Source organism: Metarhizium brunneum, chromosome 2, assembly GCF_013426205.1.
Source record: "Metarhizium brunneum chromosome 2, complete sequence".
NCBI classification, from domain to species: Eukaryota; Fungi; Ascomycota; class Sordariomycetes; order Hypocreales; family Clavicipitaceae; genus Metarhizium; species Metarhizium brunneum.
The window spans coordinates 5,486,752-5,502,372 of NC_089423.1; the positions used below are offsets into that span (position 1 = coordinate 5,486,752).

Below are 15,621 nucleotides of genomic sequence, written 5' to 3' on the forward strand. Positions count from 1 at the left end.
CCGAGTGGCAACTTGGGATCTGACTTGAGCCCTGCGAGTTTAAACGCAACATCCACCAAGACAAATACTACTGCGTGCGTTATACTGTCTTCCGCGGATACCAATTCGCGGCCACGACTATATCACCATCGGCATTACCACTTCATGATGGATATATTGTCGTCATTGGACGTTGAATCAGTCTCATCAGAAGCCCCAGCCATGACGAGCCCTCCGAGCTCGCCGCCTCCCGTGGAATCGCCTAAATCTGACGTATTAAATCACATTACTGAAAATAGTCTCCTGAAGGAAGAGCGGGACGCGCGTGATGAGAACAGAAAGGCAGAGGAACAAAGGGCAATTGCTGCTCGGAAACCAAGGAGGAAGAAGAAGGCTGAGACTAAATCAGAGCGCGAGGCCAAGGCTCGAGAGTTGGACGAGTTGCTGATGAAGAGCGCGGCTTTCAGTGATATCCTGACCAAGAAGACGCAAGTTCTTGGACGAGTTGGCAGTAGTCTTGATGGTAAGACGCTAGGCGAACATAATCTGCAAATGGCGAAGCAACCCAAATGCATGGTAGGAGGAACTATGCGCGACTACCAGTTAGAGGGCCTAACTTGGATGTTTGAGATTTGCTCTCAAGGCATGAGCGGGATTCTTGCCGATGAAATGGGATTAGGTTTGCAGCTGTCCCTTGACTTGCATATCTTTTGTGATGCTGACTAGATTAGGCAAAACTGTCCAGACCATTGCTTTGATCGCACTACTTCGTGAACAGGAAAACTACCTCGGACCCCATCTCGTCGTCGCGCCGTTGAGCACGCTGTCGAATTGGATGGACGAGTTCCACAAGTGGACTCCATCCATTCCCGTCATCATGTATCATGGAAATCAAGCTCAACGCCAAGAAATCTTCCGGACTAATATGCTGAAGAACCTCAAGGGTGGCAGGCCGACGGCCAAATTTCCGGTTGTTTGCACTTCATATGAAATGGTTTTGCGAGATCAGCATAACCTGTCCCGGATCCAGTGGGAATTCATTATTATCGTACGTGCTAGGAAACCTAGCTGACAGGTCTACATATCTCTAATTTCACTACAGGATGAAGGACATCGGATGAAGAATGCAGAAGCCAAGCTCTTTCAGCAACTACGGCAATTCTCATCCGCGACAAGACTGCTAATTACGGGTACCCCTCTGCAGAACAACTTGAAAGAGCTTTGGTCATTGCTACATTTCTTGCTGCCGAATATCTTCACTGACTGGGAAGCATTCGAGTCATGGTTCGACTTTTCGGATTTGGAGGACGAGAGAGGCACCGAGGAATTTATTGCCGATCAGATGAAGCAGGACCTAGTTAAAAAGATCCATCTTATTCTACAGCCCTTGCTGTTGCGCAGAATCAAGCAGGATGTTGCGGCGTACCTGCCTAGAAAGCGGGAATATGTTCTGTTCGCGCCCATGACAAAGGAGCAGACGGATCTCTACAATGTCTTTACCAACAAAGAGATTGATACGAGGCAATATCTTGAACAGAAAGTCACGGAAAAGGTCAATAGCGCGATGGCATCGGGCAGTTCAACTCGCGCATCCTCGCGATCTAGTAGTCACACTGCGGCGGTTGCCAAGAAGAATGGAAGCTCAAACAAAAGTACCATTTCTCTTCCCGTACGGCAAAGCCCCCGTGGCAAGAAAGCGGAAAACAAGCCAATATCCTCGATTCCAAATGCTTTTAGCCTGATGATGAGAAAGCGTTCAGCCAGTCAACCACTGAAGGGCGACGCGCAGAAAACCCCGGCAACCCCGGCAAAGCAGGCCACAAAGAGGAAAAGCCCGCCAACCTCTGTGAGATCAGAGACAAAGAGTGCGAGATCAAGCCGTCACTCAACCCCAGCTAGCACTCGTGGTAGATCACAGAGAGGAAAGACGTATGCAGAGGCGGACTCTGATGAGGAAGACGCCCTGTCTGATGATGCATTCGAAGCCAAGCTCGCAGGTGAGGTAGAGAGCGAGGAGGAGGAGGAAGTCGATGAACTTCAATCACCGGAGGAAGTCGAGCGAGCCCAGACATTAGAACTTGCCAGTAAGTCTTGGGTAGCATTATGTTCAGAATCTAGCTAATTCCGTTATCCAGAAAAACAGTTGGCGCAGAAGAAACTGGGAAACCCGCTGGCCCAACTGAGACTCGTGTGCAACAGTCCTCACAATTTCTATAACCCCTGGGCTACATCCACACATATTCCTGTCGATGAATCCATTATTACTTGCTCGGGCAAAATGCTGCTTCTCGATCGACTCCTGCAGAAGCTGTTCGATAGGGGTCACAAAGTCTTACTATTCTCCCAGTTCAAAACCCAACTGGATATCCTGGAAGATTATAGTAGAGAGCTCCGAGGTTGGAATGTCTGCCGTATCGACGGATCTGTCCCGCAAGACAGCCGTCGCCAACAAATACATGACTTTAATAATGACGCTGACTATAACCTCTTCCTACTATCAACCCGAGCCGGCGGCCAGGGCATCAACCTGGCATCAGCCGACACCGTCATCCTCTTCGACAGCGATTTCAACCCGCAGCAAGATCTTCAGGCGCAGGACCGGTGCCACCGCATCGGCCAAACCCGCCCCGTCATCGTATATCGCCTCGCTACAAAGGACACAGTTGAGGAGTCTCTCCTAATGTCAGCGGACGCCAAGCGCCGTCTAGAAAAGCTCGTCATCAAAAAGGGTGGATTCAAGACCATGGGCCAGAAGATGGAGAATAAGGAACAACTTGATGCAGAGACGCTGCGGGCCTTGCTACTAAAGGATGGGCAGGTGTATGAGGCATCGGGGGGCGATCAGATCCTGAGTGACGAGGATCTTGACACGCTGTGTGATAGATCAGACGAGGCATATGAAAGAGCGGCCAGTGGTCTGGATGACGCAGATGGGTATCGTGTAGTTGAGACGGGTGCGGATTCTATAAAGATGGCGAGAAGGGAGTAGATGTGCATTCCTGAGGCATCTGAAGCAATCAAAGCCAACCCCACAGTTTCCGTTTTAGAGTCATGAAGGAATTCCGTGAAAATCTTTCTCGTCAGCTCCCCAATGTTTGTTCTTTCAATTGCCATCGCATCCCTCTCTGATGCAGTCACGGTGCTGTTAAAAAGCCGCCCCTCTTTATCTGTGACAGCAGAATACAGTGAACCGGGCCTATAACGATATGCTTCGCGAGGCCCTTCTTATCGTTATTCGGCGACTATCGTAAAGGTGCGACTATTATGGGGCATATATCTTTACACATATTTATTATGATAAGGTACATTTACAAGGATAGGTTTTTTTTTGACCGCGTCACGGCTGGAAAAACGCGCTGTAGGCCTTAAATGTGGGCCCCTGTAGGCCTCACATGTGGGGCCCTGTAGGCCTCAGCAGGCCCCTAATAACGATAAAAGCCGTGATTTGTATGGTGACTAAGCCTGATGCCGACGATATCGTCAGTAACCCGACTATTAACGATTTACTAGGGAAAAACCTTATATGACCGTGAATTATCGTAATAACCCGACTATCGCTAAGATACAGGATCGTTATAGAGCAGGTTCACTGTAGTACCATCCCTCGTGGCGGTACAACATCGACATGCAAGCTACAGGGGTCACATGCCATCGTGTTTGTATTGGCGAGGCACTGCTTGGCTAGTTCCGATCCACGTTGGCGGCGTCGACAGGCCTCACACCTGTGAAGTATGTTGCAATCTCCTGTTTATTCCCGGACGGCCTTCTAACCATCTTTGTTTCCAACTCCCTAATCATGGAGTGTTGGGCTGGGCCAAGCTGGGCTTTGCATACTTGGTCGACGCTGACGTTGTCAACTTTGAGACACTGCCCCTTTACCTATTGCCGCCAGCTATTATCATTTATTTTAGTAGCATCTCACTCCTAATCACACAGACGTGGCTTGCATCCTGCAAAGACTCTTTCTCCTTGGGACACTAAAGATCAATATTCACATGCGTGATGGGTGCAATCCGGAAACTCCCGAAAATGGCCTGATTCTCATCCAGGGGCATATTGGTTAAACTTTCCACACCGCCTACTCGGTACATGGACTTTGTTCCTCTATTAAGCCTGTTTTCGTCCTTTTCTGCAGCATCCAGGTACAACATAATCCATACGCTACTCCGTACTTAAGTAGTTATATCTCGTCCGCCTTGATTGAGGACACAACAGGCATTGCATCAGAAACCCGGGGAGAAACTCGTTCCTGTACTCCGCATACAACAATCCATATCGCCCGGCGTCAACTCACCTAGCTCTCAACAAGGGCCCCAGATCACGCAATGATATTCACGCGCGCCGTTTCCGCGACCAACTTCCTAGTAGCCAGCTCGGCACTTGGTTTCCAGGTGTTTGTGCTGTACCCGTGGCACAAGGAGCTGGATACCGGATTTGCCGACCTCAAGAGAGAGCATCTGAAGGTCCTCGACGCCGTAGGGACGAGCCTGAGCGAGCAGCAGCGAAAGACATTCCTGGATAACTGGAACGATTTGAAAAGTCAAAGCTCAAGAAGGTGGTGGTGGCTCTGATGACCCCTGTAAAAGATCATCTCGACCTTTACTCCTACATCTGGTGCACAGGCTCATGGTGTTGAACAGTTTCCATCTCATCGCCGAGCACGCCCCAAGTCCTGGCGAAGCGATACGCGCCACCAGAGATCGGATCGTAGCCGCCAAAGGAAATTCGCTTGTTGGCGCCGAGGCGACCGAAAAGATCGCGGGCGCCTCTTTGTACGCCCGATACGCCCTGGCCGGCTCATTCTGCTGCGCATTCACTCATGCCGTTCTGACTCCTGTCGACGTGTAAGCAAAGATGAACAGATCCCCTCCTCTCATACTTGCACGAGGACACAATAGCGTGATACTGGCGCCTATTTATACTCCCGACAACGTGGCTTTGAGCTAAACTATTCCATGTGCAAAGTGTGAAAACGCGAATCCAGCTGGAGCCGACGAGATACAGCAGCAGTCTGTTTAAATCTGCGCGGCAAATTGCGTCGCATGAAGGGCTGGGCGCCTTTTCAACCGGACTAGGTCCGACTGTTGTCGGCTACGGTCTCCAAGGAGCCTGCAAGTTCGGCGGATACGAGTTTTTCAAGGCCCGGGCCGTCGACCACCTTGGATATGAGAATGCGGCTCATAACCGAAGCGCCGTATACCTCGCGTCGGCTGCAACAGCCGAGTTCTTCGGCGATATTGCTCTTTGCCCCTTCGAGTCTGTCCGCATCCGGCTCGTGTCCCAGCCTACCTATGCGGACGGATTTGCGAATGCACTGATCAAGCTGGGCAGAGAGGAGGGCCTAGCAGGTCTATACTCTGGCCTTGGACCTATCCTTCTTAAACAGTATGTGTACCCGAGCAGCCCACCATGAGGGCGATGTGGCCGGTCTGTTGCGGTGTTTAACCCCATCTTCTATATAGGATCCCTTACACCATGGCAACTTTCTTGGTTTACGAGAAAGCTATACAGACGGCATATACCTACGTAGACAAGGCAAAGGTTTCCACAGCCGGCGCCACCGGGATGAACCTCACCGCGGGGCTTGTAGCTGGTGTTGCCGCCGCAGTCGTCTCCCAGCCGGCGGACACGATCCTCAGCAAGGTCAACAAGGATAAGGGACTGGCGGGCGAGAGCGTCACTCGTCGCCTGGTCCGTATTGCGACTGGGCTTGGGTGGCGCGGTGCTTTCACTGGCATGCAGGCCCGCTTGGTCATGGTTGGTGGCATGACTGCCGTGCAGTTTGGCATATATGGCGATACGAAAAAGGTGCGTTTGTACATATCCCATGATGCACCTGCCGTTTTTTCGAAATTGACTAACAAGCACGGATGTAGCTTTTCGGGGCCGTTGACGGGGTAGAGTTGAGATGATGGTTCAAGATGTAAAATGTAGATGGATCCGTTGTATAATAGACGCGGCACTCAACAAATGCTTTTGGAGAGAATGGTATCGGCCAAGATCCGGTAGGTAGGATTCATATAAACCTCTTTGAATTAATAATTACAAGCAAGGTAATATACCACAGCGATAGTTCATACACCTTGCAACTAATGTCCAGCTCCTACTGTCAAACTGCCAAGGCGTTCAACACGGGGAAACAAAGTGGAAAACAAACCAACCACATTCCGCCCCAACATCGCTCTTCAACTTCATCCTCCAACTATACGCTACGCGAATTCGACCAGCGACGAGTTGACTATTTCCTGTTGTAATCCATGCACCACCAACGTCACTGTGCTGCAAGTCCTTCCTCAATGGGTAAAGAGAAAAACTCACCTTACTTCTTAACCAATCTGTGGTTGGTGAACGAGCCACACCAGCCGAGTGAACATGATCCAACTCGGGCTTCTCTCGACGTCAAAGCATATTGACGGCATCAGGTTCTTTGTTTTTGATGGACGATATTTAAAAGCCAGACTACTAGAGAATTCCTCGTACGAGAGTTGCCCACACAATCAACTGCTACCCATGTACGCACAACTGCATAACCACAACCGCGGCCAACACTCGACACAAATTGACCAGTCGGACATTTTTTTCACTTCGAAATGAAAGTCTATAAGCAACTACTACTGGTTTTCGCCCTTGGCGCGACGGCCCAACAGGCATCTCCTCTGCCAACCGGCCAACCGCCACTGCACATGTTCCCGCCCGTCATCCATACTACCGAGCCGGTCCCCAGCGGCGCGAGCTTGCCCACGACGCCAGGTACAAAGGTGACTGGAGCGAGCTCAGGTTCCGGCTCTTCTGCCACCGACACGACCGCTGCTTCTGCGTCGGGGTCGGGGTCGGCCGCAACCACGAGCGGCACCCGGACGTCGACGGGCTCGGCGGCTCCAACGGCACAGGTTAACATTGCGCCCATTTTGGGAATCGCTGCCGCCGTTATGGTGCTCTAATTGTATTTTGTTCAAGGAAATAGAGCCTGTACCTTGTGCTCGGTCTCGGGAACAGAATCATGCAGCAGAGCCAACTCTGCCTGGACACTTATATCAGAGGGTAACAAGAGGTCATAATTGCTAGATTTCCTATACAATAGCAACGCAACTCTATGACGCAGATTTTAATTCCTATCCGATCCCATATCTTACACCGGACTCCTGCACCCGAAACTCGACGCAACGCTGCTCCCTGAAAACGCCGCAATCAGTCCCTCGATACTCGAGTAGACGCCCAGACCGGTCGTGGCCAGCCCGCCCAGCATGTAAACCAAGTTGAAAAGGTTGAAAAACGGCCTCTTCAGAAACCCCCTCCTCCATCGAACAAGCCCTGTATCGACGTAATTGTACGTTCGGGTCTGGGGATCAAACTTCTCCTGCTCGGGAACCATGGCATCCTTGTGAATCCAGAAACCCAGTGCCATTAGCGCAGGAAAGGTATAGCTAAAACTGAGCACGAAAAAGGCACCAATAAGCCCCGAAATATAGGAGAACTGCGGGATGGCAGCGGCGACAATGAAGGCAATGGACCAGTACACGGGGACGGTGACCGCCCACATAATCTTTCCCTTGCGCACCGTCAGAGGCGGGAACTTGAACAGGCGCTCAAAGACCTCGATGTAAATGACTTTGAGGCCAATGTTTCCGTACAGCCCAGCGGCAATGAGGCCAGTGACGAGGTTCATGACGTTGGTCGCGGTCTGGAAGCCGTACGACGAGAGGCCCTGCATGACGGGGTTGAAGGCGAACTGGCCCTGGTACGAGTAGACAAAGATGCCAAAGAACATGTAAAGGCTGTAAATGAAGACCTGGCCACACAAAAGACCCTTCCAAAAGTCCATGGGGTGGCGCATCTCGGCGAGGAAGGCCGTAAAGGTCATGCACCCGCCGTAGGAATACACGGCCTGGTTGAGACCGTTGAGAGAGGCGACGAAGCCGGTACCGCCACTGGCGAAGCCGTCGGGAGGAGTACCTGCAAAGGTGCGAATCGGACCAGGGCCAAAGTTGTCGCCAAATGAAGCTTGCGTTGCCTTGAAGTTGGGGGGATAATGGACGACGACGCCGACGCTGGGTAATTGTCTTAGTCTGACGGTTGCTGCCGAGAACAGAGGGACAACTTACCAAATGAAGATGATGGCAACGTTGATCCAGACGGCAAAGTTTGCAATCCACCCGAATCGCTGCAGCGTCCTAATCTGGCCCAGGACAAACCCGGCCGCCATGAAGATGATAAGGCACGCTACAAAGCATATCCCGTTGCCATTCGAGCCGTTGTTGCCCTGCGAGATTTGCGAAATGGACTGTCCGTTGCTCAGGATGAGACTGCACACGGACAGGAGCAGCTGCAGGCCAAGCATGATGTTGAGAAGGATTTGGGGAATGCGCCCAAAGATACGAAAGTAGATGTCGCCATAGGTATGCATGGGGTAGCGGTCGGAATCGAGGCCGAGGAAGGCTTTCCATATAATCCAGCCCGAGCTGACAACCCAAATCAATCAACACTCTGATTTCACGGATACTTGGCAAAGACGGAAGAAGAAGAACAAAACTTACTACCCGGCCATTGCGCCAAAGACAGTGTACAGCGCCACGCCAGGACCGTAGCCCATTTGCGCAAAGGCCCAGGGAGTCGAGAAGGGTCCCAGTACATCTGTTGTGATCAGGTAGAAGATGGATCCCCAGGAAGCCGTGCGGATGGCCCGGCTGGCTTGCTTCCATTCCCTTTCGGAGATGCCCGTGATGATTTCCTCGTCGCTGGAGTATACATCGGCTACCGACGTGGCAGGGTCAGTCTGGTGGCCCTTGGAGAAGCGACTCCGAAGCGTGTTCTTGACAGTCCGGGGCCCGCGCTTGTCAAGCAAGGCTTTGTTGGTGAGGGCTTCGTCGGCACGGGTTCGTTCCGCCCAGTACATGAACTCTTCAAAGGTGATGGTCGAATCGTTGCCGTGGATGGGCTGATGAACGACATCCTGGGGCGGTTTTTCGGCGACAGACAGACGAGGGTCGCCCTCGGCGCTGATCAAGCCCGGCGGCACGGACATTGTCTCTGGATCTGGGCAGCACGAGTCTATACGCTCCTCTCAATTGGGCTGGCAGGGTCCTGGGGAGAGCCCTCGTCTCGGATGTTGGACCTCAACACAGGGATTCTGGGGATCTAGAAGACTTGCACATGGGCGGTCAGAAACACGAGCAGGGCGTGGGCTAGATTAAAAGGAAATCCTACATGACGAAATGTCCCGTGATGAATGTAACGCTGCTGCCTCTACCCCCACGACCGTTATCTATAACACGCCGTACGTTGATCACGATAAGTGGCATCGGAACAAGATCGGCGTCCACGACTGAGCAAAGGTTCCCGACATGGCGCTTTTGGGCTAGAGAGGCCACTCGGATAACTCGGTACGCTCAGATGGACCTGTTTTCAGTTGCGGATAGGCCGTTGAGTGGCGGCGAAGGGGACGAAAATTCGCCATTGTTGAGTAGTCTTGGTGGAGAAGCTTAATTGCAACACCAGAGTCATGACAATCGCCCTGACTTTCCGCACTCGGAAAAGCCTCGATCCACAGGGGCAGAGTGAAGTATCACGCGAAAAAAAAAAAAAAAAGGCGATGCTGCTGAAATGTCCGTTCTATTGCTGGCGGATTTGTAGCAATGACGCGACAGTAATCCGAGGGAGTTTAGGGACCAGTTGACATGGAGGGCTCGTGAGTTGGCAGTAGCCACCCAGGCCCTAGAGGGGTTTGGAAGGCGTGACTACCAACATTGAAGGCTAGTCTGAAAAGGTAATTGCAAAGTAGAACTCAGACCTCTGATCAATTTTTTCCTACCTACTGCTGTTGTAAAAGCGACGGCGCTTCGACAGAGGCGCCGCGCAACTCTCGCGGGACAGAGCCTCGGGAGGTGACTCGTGAGTATTCCAACGGCTTCTAGATGGAATTGTACAGTAATTGCCTTCAGAGGGTAATCCAGCCGCTCTCGGTCATACCAGCCCAAGTGCTCCGCTCACACACGGAGGAACCCGATCCGCCAGTACCATGGTACCATGTGGCATAAAGAGGGAAGCTTGGCTAATAAAATACAGTTGCGCCTTTATACATGTTTAAAAGGGCAAGTGCAACGACAAATGCTTGCGGCAACTCAGCTGCGTCATTGCCTAGCCTCTAGTGTTGGTTTCAATGTTCCGACCTCCACGGAGATCAAGCGTTGCAGAATACAACCCGCTGTAAGTGGCTGGGCTGGCGTTCCCATGAACCTGACTAGATCGACGAATCATGGAACCTCCCATTCAACGCCTTTCGCGGCAAATCTGTGCCGTCCGCGGATCCGACGGCGGCTCCCTCGGCGCAGACACGTCTTGCTCCACCTGTCGCCGTTGGCTGAGGGTGTTTCGAGCACGCAGTTTGCGGAGTAGCCATAAGAGGCGTGCTGGCTAAAGAGTCGGTTTCTCTTTGTGATACGGACATTGCTCTCAAGGAGCTTAAGGGGGGATGGTTGGTGACAACTAACTAGACAAGCACATGGGTCTCTGCGTAACTCGACAAATCCATCCCGGAATTGAGAACATGTCGGCGAAGGGAATTTGATACTATATCCAGTCTTGGGCGTCGTCTCTGTCGAGGTATTACATGCCGTTTTGCCATCTCTCCTCAGTCCGCTGTTGGTAGGTTATACAGTCTCCCATGCCGAAGCCTCAGACCATGGACCCCGATACCTCATACAAGGTTCACCCAAGGACTCTCGTGGAGACAGCTGCCATCCAAGATACAGTTGACGAAATTGTTCATCTACATACATCTCTCTAGTCGTGCTCTAGTCGCGTGATTCGCATTGGGATATTACTGTGGTACATGAACCATGCATTGCAATAGTTCCACTCGTGATTCGGGTCGGGCAGCCGGATCTTTTGGTTTTCAGACCGGATTAGCAAGCCTCGTTCATCTTTGCAGTCACAGTAGAAGGCAACAAGTATTGTACATGCATGCGTGCGTGCTCGGGTAGCAGCACAGCGAGACATGTCGCGGGTAACACTTACATGGAACATGCTGTACAACGTGGCCATGAGCTTGTACATTTCCACCTTGGCGAAATGCTTCCCCGTACAGGCGCGGCTGCCTGCACCGAACATGAGATCCCCAGCTTCCTCCATTTGTCGCCGACGCCGGATGAACTGGTCGCTGTCCTCATCGCGCCTTTGTAGCCAGCGTTCCGGGACAAACCGGTCGACGTGTTCCCCGAAAACGCCGACATCCCTCGTCACAACGGCCGGGTTGATGCCGACGTTTGTGCCAGCCGGGATGAAGCGGCCATCTGGAAGTTGGAAACCGGCCGCGGGCACCTCTCGCTCAAACATCAAGCCCACGGCTGGATTCAAACGCGCCGCCTCCCGGATGACGGCATCTAGATAAGGGAGCCTGTGGATGTCCTTCCACTGGGCAGGCAGAGAGAGCCGGGCCGTTTTCAGCTCGCTTTGCAGCCTCGTTTGCGCTTCGGGGCATTTCCCAAGATGGTACACGATAGGCCTTAGAGCTCCAGCCGTCGAATCGCCTCCCGCCAAAACGTTGAGCATCAGCCAGTTGACTAGTTGATTGCTGTCCGCAATATCGGGATGGACGGCTCTGAGCCCGTGGTACTTGTCTATAAATGTGTCTACCTTGGCTCGTGCCAGGCTTCCTTCAGCAAGCCTCTTTTGGTAGTCAGCCAGGCGGGCAACCGTGTACAGTAGACCGTTGACTAATGGCTTTGGACCGATTCGGTAGAAGGGATTCTTGTCGAGCCAGTTATCGAGCCAAGGCGCTTGAGACACCTACCCCGTTGCAGTGAATCAATGAGCTATACTGTCGAACAACACTTGTATTTTCCGGCATCTTACTTACCGGCGCAAAGTAGCGAAGGCCGTCTGTCGATTCCTTAATCATGCCTTGGACATCTCTTTCTTCCTCGATGAAGCCGTAGTGCTCCCCGAAGGTCACATTGGCGGCAAAATCCCAAGCAACTGATAAGCCAAGTCAGCATCTTGTGAAATACCACGACACCCTCAAGTTTGGGCTATTCTCACAATATGTAAGCCAATCCTCCATCATGCAGACCGTATCCGGGTTAGGGTCTTCGGCGAACTTGTTCCCGAGTTTATGGACAAGCTTCCGAATGGTTTCGTCCATCAGCGGCTCAAGCTCGAGGATCTTGGTCAAGGTCCAAAACCCGGCAATTGGGCGGGCATATGTTCTGTGAAACTCCTCATCGTGTGTGTTGAAGATGTTGGAGATTCTCTGGCCGTCGACAACCACATCGTTGACACTGTACATTTTGCTCTAGCCACAACAGTAAGCTCATGGTTTGTTTCTTTTTTTCTTTTTTTTATTCTGACCTTTTTCCATGCGTTCTTAGTTGTGCTGGCATACACCTCTTTGATCAACTTGGTATCACTTAAACTAATCGTATTGGGTCCAATCCGAACGGCCTGGCCCCATTTCCGATGCCATCCTCGGGTAACCGCGTCCACATTACCGCGGGTTGTTAGGAAAGCCCTCCATGTGTCGGTGAATTTGGACGCGAATGGACCCGGGAATGTTCCAAGAGGCGAGAAGAAAGCCCGCCAGATCAGTTTACCAATGACATAGAGCAAGAGTATAGAAACGAGTTGAAGCATGATATTGGTCGGAATCGACATTGCGGATGAATGTACGGCCACACTGGTTCTCCGTCCTGCATTTAGACTACGCGTGTAATAGGAGGCCAAGGTGTCCTGGATTTGCATGATCCTGTCTGATCAGGTTGACTCAAACAACGAGGCGGCGGGGAAGGACACAAACTGTCCGAACAAAGCATTATACCTTACCCACTTTCCGATATGACAGGTCTTGCAGCCATGTGAATCTGGGAAACCGCTTTTCCCTACTCGCACTTTGGAGGGGTTGCCCACCCTGTTGGAGACATTCTGACCTGATTGACTAATTGCGGCGCGTAACACCAACATTGCAACCCGTCTGTTGGTTTCAACAGGTCTCGGGCCTGCTAGAGAGCACTGCAGAACCGACGGGATTTATTGATAGAAGCTGTCTCTATGCTGGCCGGTATTCCTCGGGCGCTGATTTGGGATAAGGAAACATTCCGAAGGCTGCGGACTCCGGAGTATAAGTTGCGCTCATTCTTTTCTGACCTGTGGCTAGTAAGGAAATATTGACTTTCCAGGCTCAAGTCAAACAATAGCAGAGGTCTTTCAGCTGCCCCGGCCTCGTCGCTGAGCCAGGCTCAAGCTGATGGTTTGCTCAAAGTCCGTGTACAAACTCAGCTTGCTTTTGGTGTGCCACGGCTGTTGTCTGACGTCGGTCAATTGTGTATTGACTACTCCGTACACATAAAGGGCAAAGAGAAATGCCCCGCAGGTCGGTCCGACTTAAGAAACATTGAACCAATAAACTGGGCTGACATGACTTATTTATAATATGACAGCCTTCCGAGCTACACATGACAGGTTATCCTCTATTGTATGGCTGATCCGTCGTCTCTAATATGGAATGGTCCTGGTCAAAGATTGCAGCAAATGTCGTCTTCTAGCTTTCCTAAGAGTGATTAGCTAACCGCTGGAAGATTCCTTGGGATATCATCAAGTGTGATGAATTCGCAATCTGGCAATGACGTCCGGCCTTGCAAACATTGAAGATTCGCGGAGCAACCAACCATCGGAGGAGATGTCCACCCTACAACTTTTAAAGGTGCCGTTCAGCATCGAGGTGCCGCATTACTAGACAGCCCTTTGAGTCGACCTCATGGAAGGTTAGGCTGATTGGCGCCATCTCAGCTCGCTGTAATGGTTGCCTCAGTGGATGAAACTAGATATAAATGAATTCTTGGGGCGTTTTGAAAGCAGCCTCAACAGCCCTGGTACCTTTCTTGATGCTCTGGCCTGTAGAGAAAAACTGCCTGGGTGACAAGTGATCTTCAGCCGTGGACGCCTGGAGACAGAGGAGAGGCGGCTGAGCAATTGCCACCAAACGGTGAGCCATAAAAAATACTATCCAACTCTGGGAGCAAATGTCCGGCCAGATCCAAGAGCTCCCCGACTTCCGAACTGTCTTACCTGAGTGCGTTGGCAACTATAGATCTAGAACTGATAATACATCACAGGCGACATGCCTTTGTCGATCCCATTATGAGCTATCCGGTAGATTAGTTTCGTATTATGTTGAGTGTAAACTTGCTGAGAGTCGGAGATCCATGAACAAGCTTGAACATGGCAGTGGTGGGCTGTTGTATACCCGGGAACCAGCCCTCCTGGAACAGTATTACCCATTTGAGGCACACCCTAGCTTGCAAGCCCAGCACTCTGCAACATTGTCTTTGCTAAACCAAGACTTATCGTGGAGGATGTAGGTCTGACGAGAACATGTTTGTGCGGCTATAGCGTGCGGGTTCTCTCGCGGCTAGATAATTTTCTCGGATTTTATGACCCGCCCCAGTGAGCTTCTCGTTTTGGATCAGCTTCTTCTCGACAGATGGAGCGGTAATCTCATCCTCGTCAAACTCTGTGTCGCAGTTATCAAGTTCAGTGCTGTACTGAGGTCCATGTTGATCCCAGCACAGCGGTTAGGAGGGCAGTCACTCTGGTGCGCTCTGCAGACATTCTGCCAGATGATGTGGGAGCATGGGAGATTAAGCGCAACTGTATTGGGTAAGATTTATCAGACGGAATGACTGCTGCTGGGTGACTTGTTCCAACTTTGCCGGTTCATAGTATGGACAGGGTACTTGTCTTGGGTCGCAACAACAGACTGCTACGAGCAGTCGTATTTTGCTCCATTTTCAATTCTCAGGATACAATCCATTTGGCCTTGAACTATCACTATCAAATTGATCAGCAACACTATTGACACAAGGATTGTGGTGGGGGGGGCGGGACGGCTCACCCGGCCCAGGACAACCCTTGCTAGCCATGCTGTCGCCTGTGTGAAAAGTGAAGTTCCGCCAAACTATTCGACGGGAACTAGAGCCGCCTCAGCCGTTTAACATTTGAGCCACTGAAAAGAACTTGTTAGCGTTGAGCGGTCAAGGCTCACCCGGCTTGTACCTAGATCACGGCAACGCGGATGGAGTTGACAAAGAGGGGCGATCAACACGAGGACTCACTCCGTACTCCGTACACTGCTCTGCTCTTGCCGGTCTATATCGGGGCCTGGTGAGACATTGGTTTGGTGCACTTGTGACAGAAGAGACGTTGTGGCACACTGAGTTGCTACTCCGTAGATTGGTGCTCAGGGTTCACATGCCACATCTCAACTATACCTCTTGAACAGCATCGTAAGCTAGTATACAATCATACAGCAGCGTGATCAAGCGGAAGCTAGTGTACACTGTACACCTCCTCCGTACACGGATGCTGATTCCGATGACCCAGTCGGCGCCGCCACGTGCCAACACCGCTCTGTGGCTAGTTGACTCCCGTCTCCAAGTCCCACTTGATGGCCGTGATGGCGTTCGGAAATCTGGTAATACGTAGTACTAGTAGTAGTTACTCCTAGACACGGGTTGGGATCTCGGGCAGAGACACTGACAGCGGGCGACCGTGCGCGCGTAGTTGTGCGCTCGACTCCATGTACTCCGTACAGTCTTGAAGTTGCCCACGGCCAAGTAGTTACATGCTAACATGTCCCCGTATCTCATGATG

At 51.6% G+C, this 15,621-nt stretch overlaps 5 protein-coding genes across 5 annotated transcripts; 3 read left to right on the top strand and 2 right to left on the bottom strand.

Moving 5' to 3' along the window:
* Positions 1-201: 201 nt before the first annotated feature.
* On the top strand, positions 202-2,968 carry HELLS (Lymphoid-specific helicase; the record flags this gene model as incomplete). The annotated part of the gene is made up of 4 exons (XM_014689250.1): positions 202-658; positions 711-1,027; positions 1,082-2,063; positions 2,115-2,968. 4 exons carry the CDS (start codon positions 202-204, stop codon positions 2,966-2,968), a joined length of 2,610 nt encoding a protein of 869 aa, XP_014544736.1.
* Positions 2,969-4,304: 1,336 nt separating this feature from the next.
* On the top strand, positions 4,305-5,891 carry MIR1_2 (Mitochondrial phosphate carrier protein; the record flags this gene model as incomplete). The annotated part of the gene is made up of 5 exons (XM_014689252.2): positions 4,305-4,534; positions 4,602-4,823; positions 4,945-5,364; positions 5,442-5,787; positions 5,856-5,891. The coding sequence occupies 5 exons, from the start codon at positions 4,305-4,307 to the stop codon at positions 5,889-5,891; spliced, it is 1,254 nt and encodes a 417-aa protein (XP_014544738.2).
* Positions 5,892-6,569: 678 nt separating this feature from the next.
* On the top strand, positions 6,570-6,920 carry G6M90_00g046110 (uncharacterized protein; the record flags this gene model as incomplete). The annotated part of the gene is made up of 1 exon (XM_014689253.1): positions 6,570-6,920. One exon carries the CDS (start codon positions 6,570-6,572, stop codon positions 6,918-6,920), a length of 351 nt encoding a protein of 116 aa, XP_014544739.1.
* A 188-nt stretch (positions 6,921-7,108) lies between these two features.
* G6M90_00g046120 (uncharacterized protein) lies at positions 7,109-9,001 on the bottom strand (the record flags this gene model as incomplete). Its single annotated transcript, XM_066130406.1, has 3 exons — positions 7,109-8,027; positions 8,082-8,438; positions 8,517-9,001. 3 exons carry the CDS (start codon positions 8,999-9,001, stop codon positions 7,109-7,111), a joined length of 1,761 nt encoding a protein of 586 aa, XP_065986574.1.
* Positions 9,002-10,758: 1,757 nt separating this feature from the next.
* On the bottom strand, positions 10,759-12,627 carry G6M90_00g046130 (uncharacterized protein; the record flags this gene model as incomplete). Its single annotated transcript, XM_066130407.1, has 5 exons — positions 10,759-10,860; positions 10,993-11,763; positions 11,834-11,952; positions 12,016-12,268; positions 12,325-12,627. The coding sequence occupies 5 exons, from the start codon at positions 12,625-12,627 to the stop codon at positions 10,759-10,761; spliced, it is 1,548 nt and encodes a 515-aa protein (XP_065986332.1).
* Between the last annotated feature and the right edge of the window lie 2,994 nt (positions 12,628-15,621).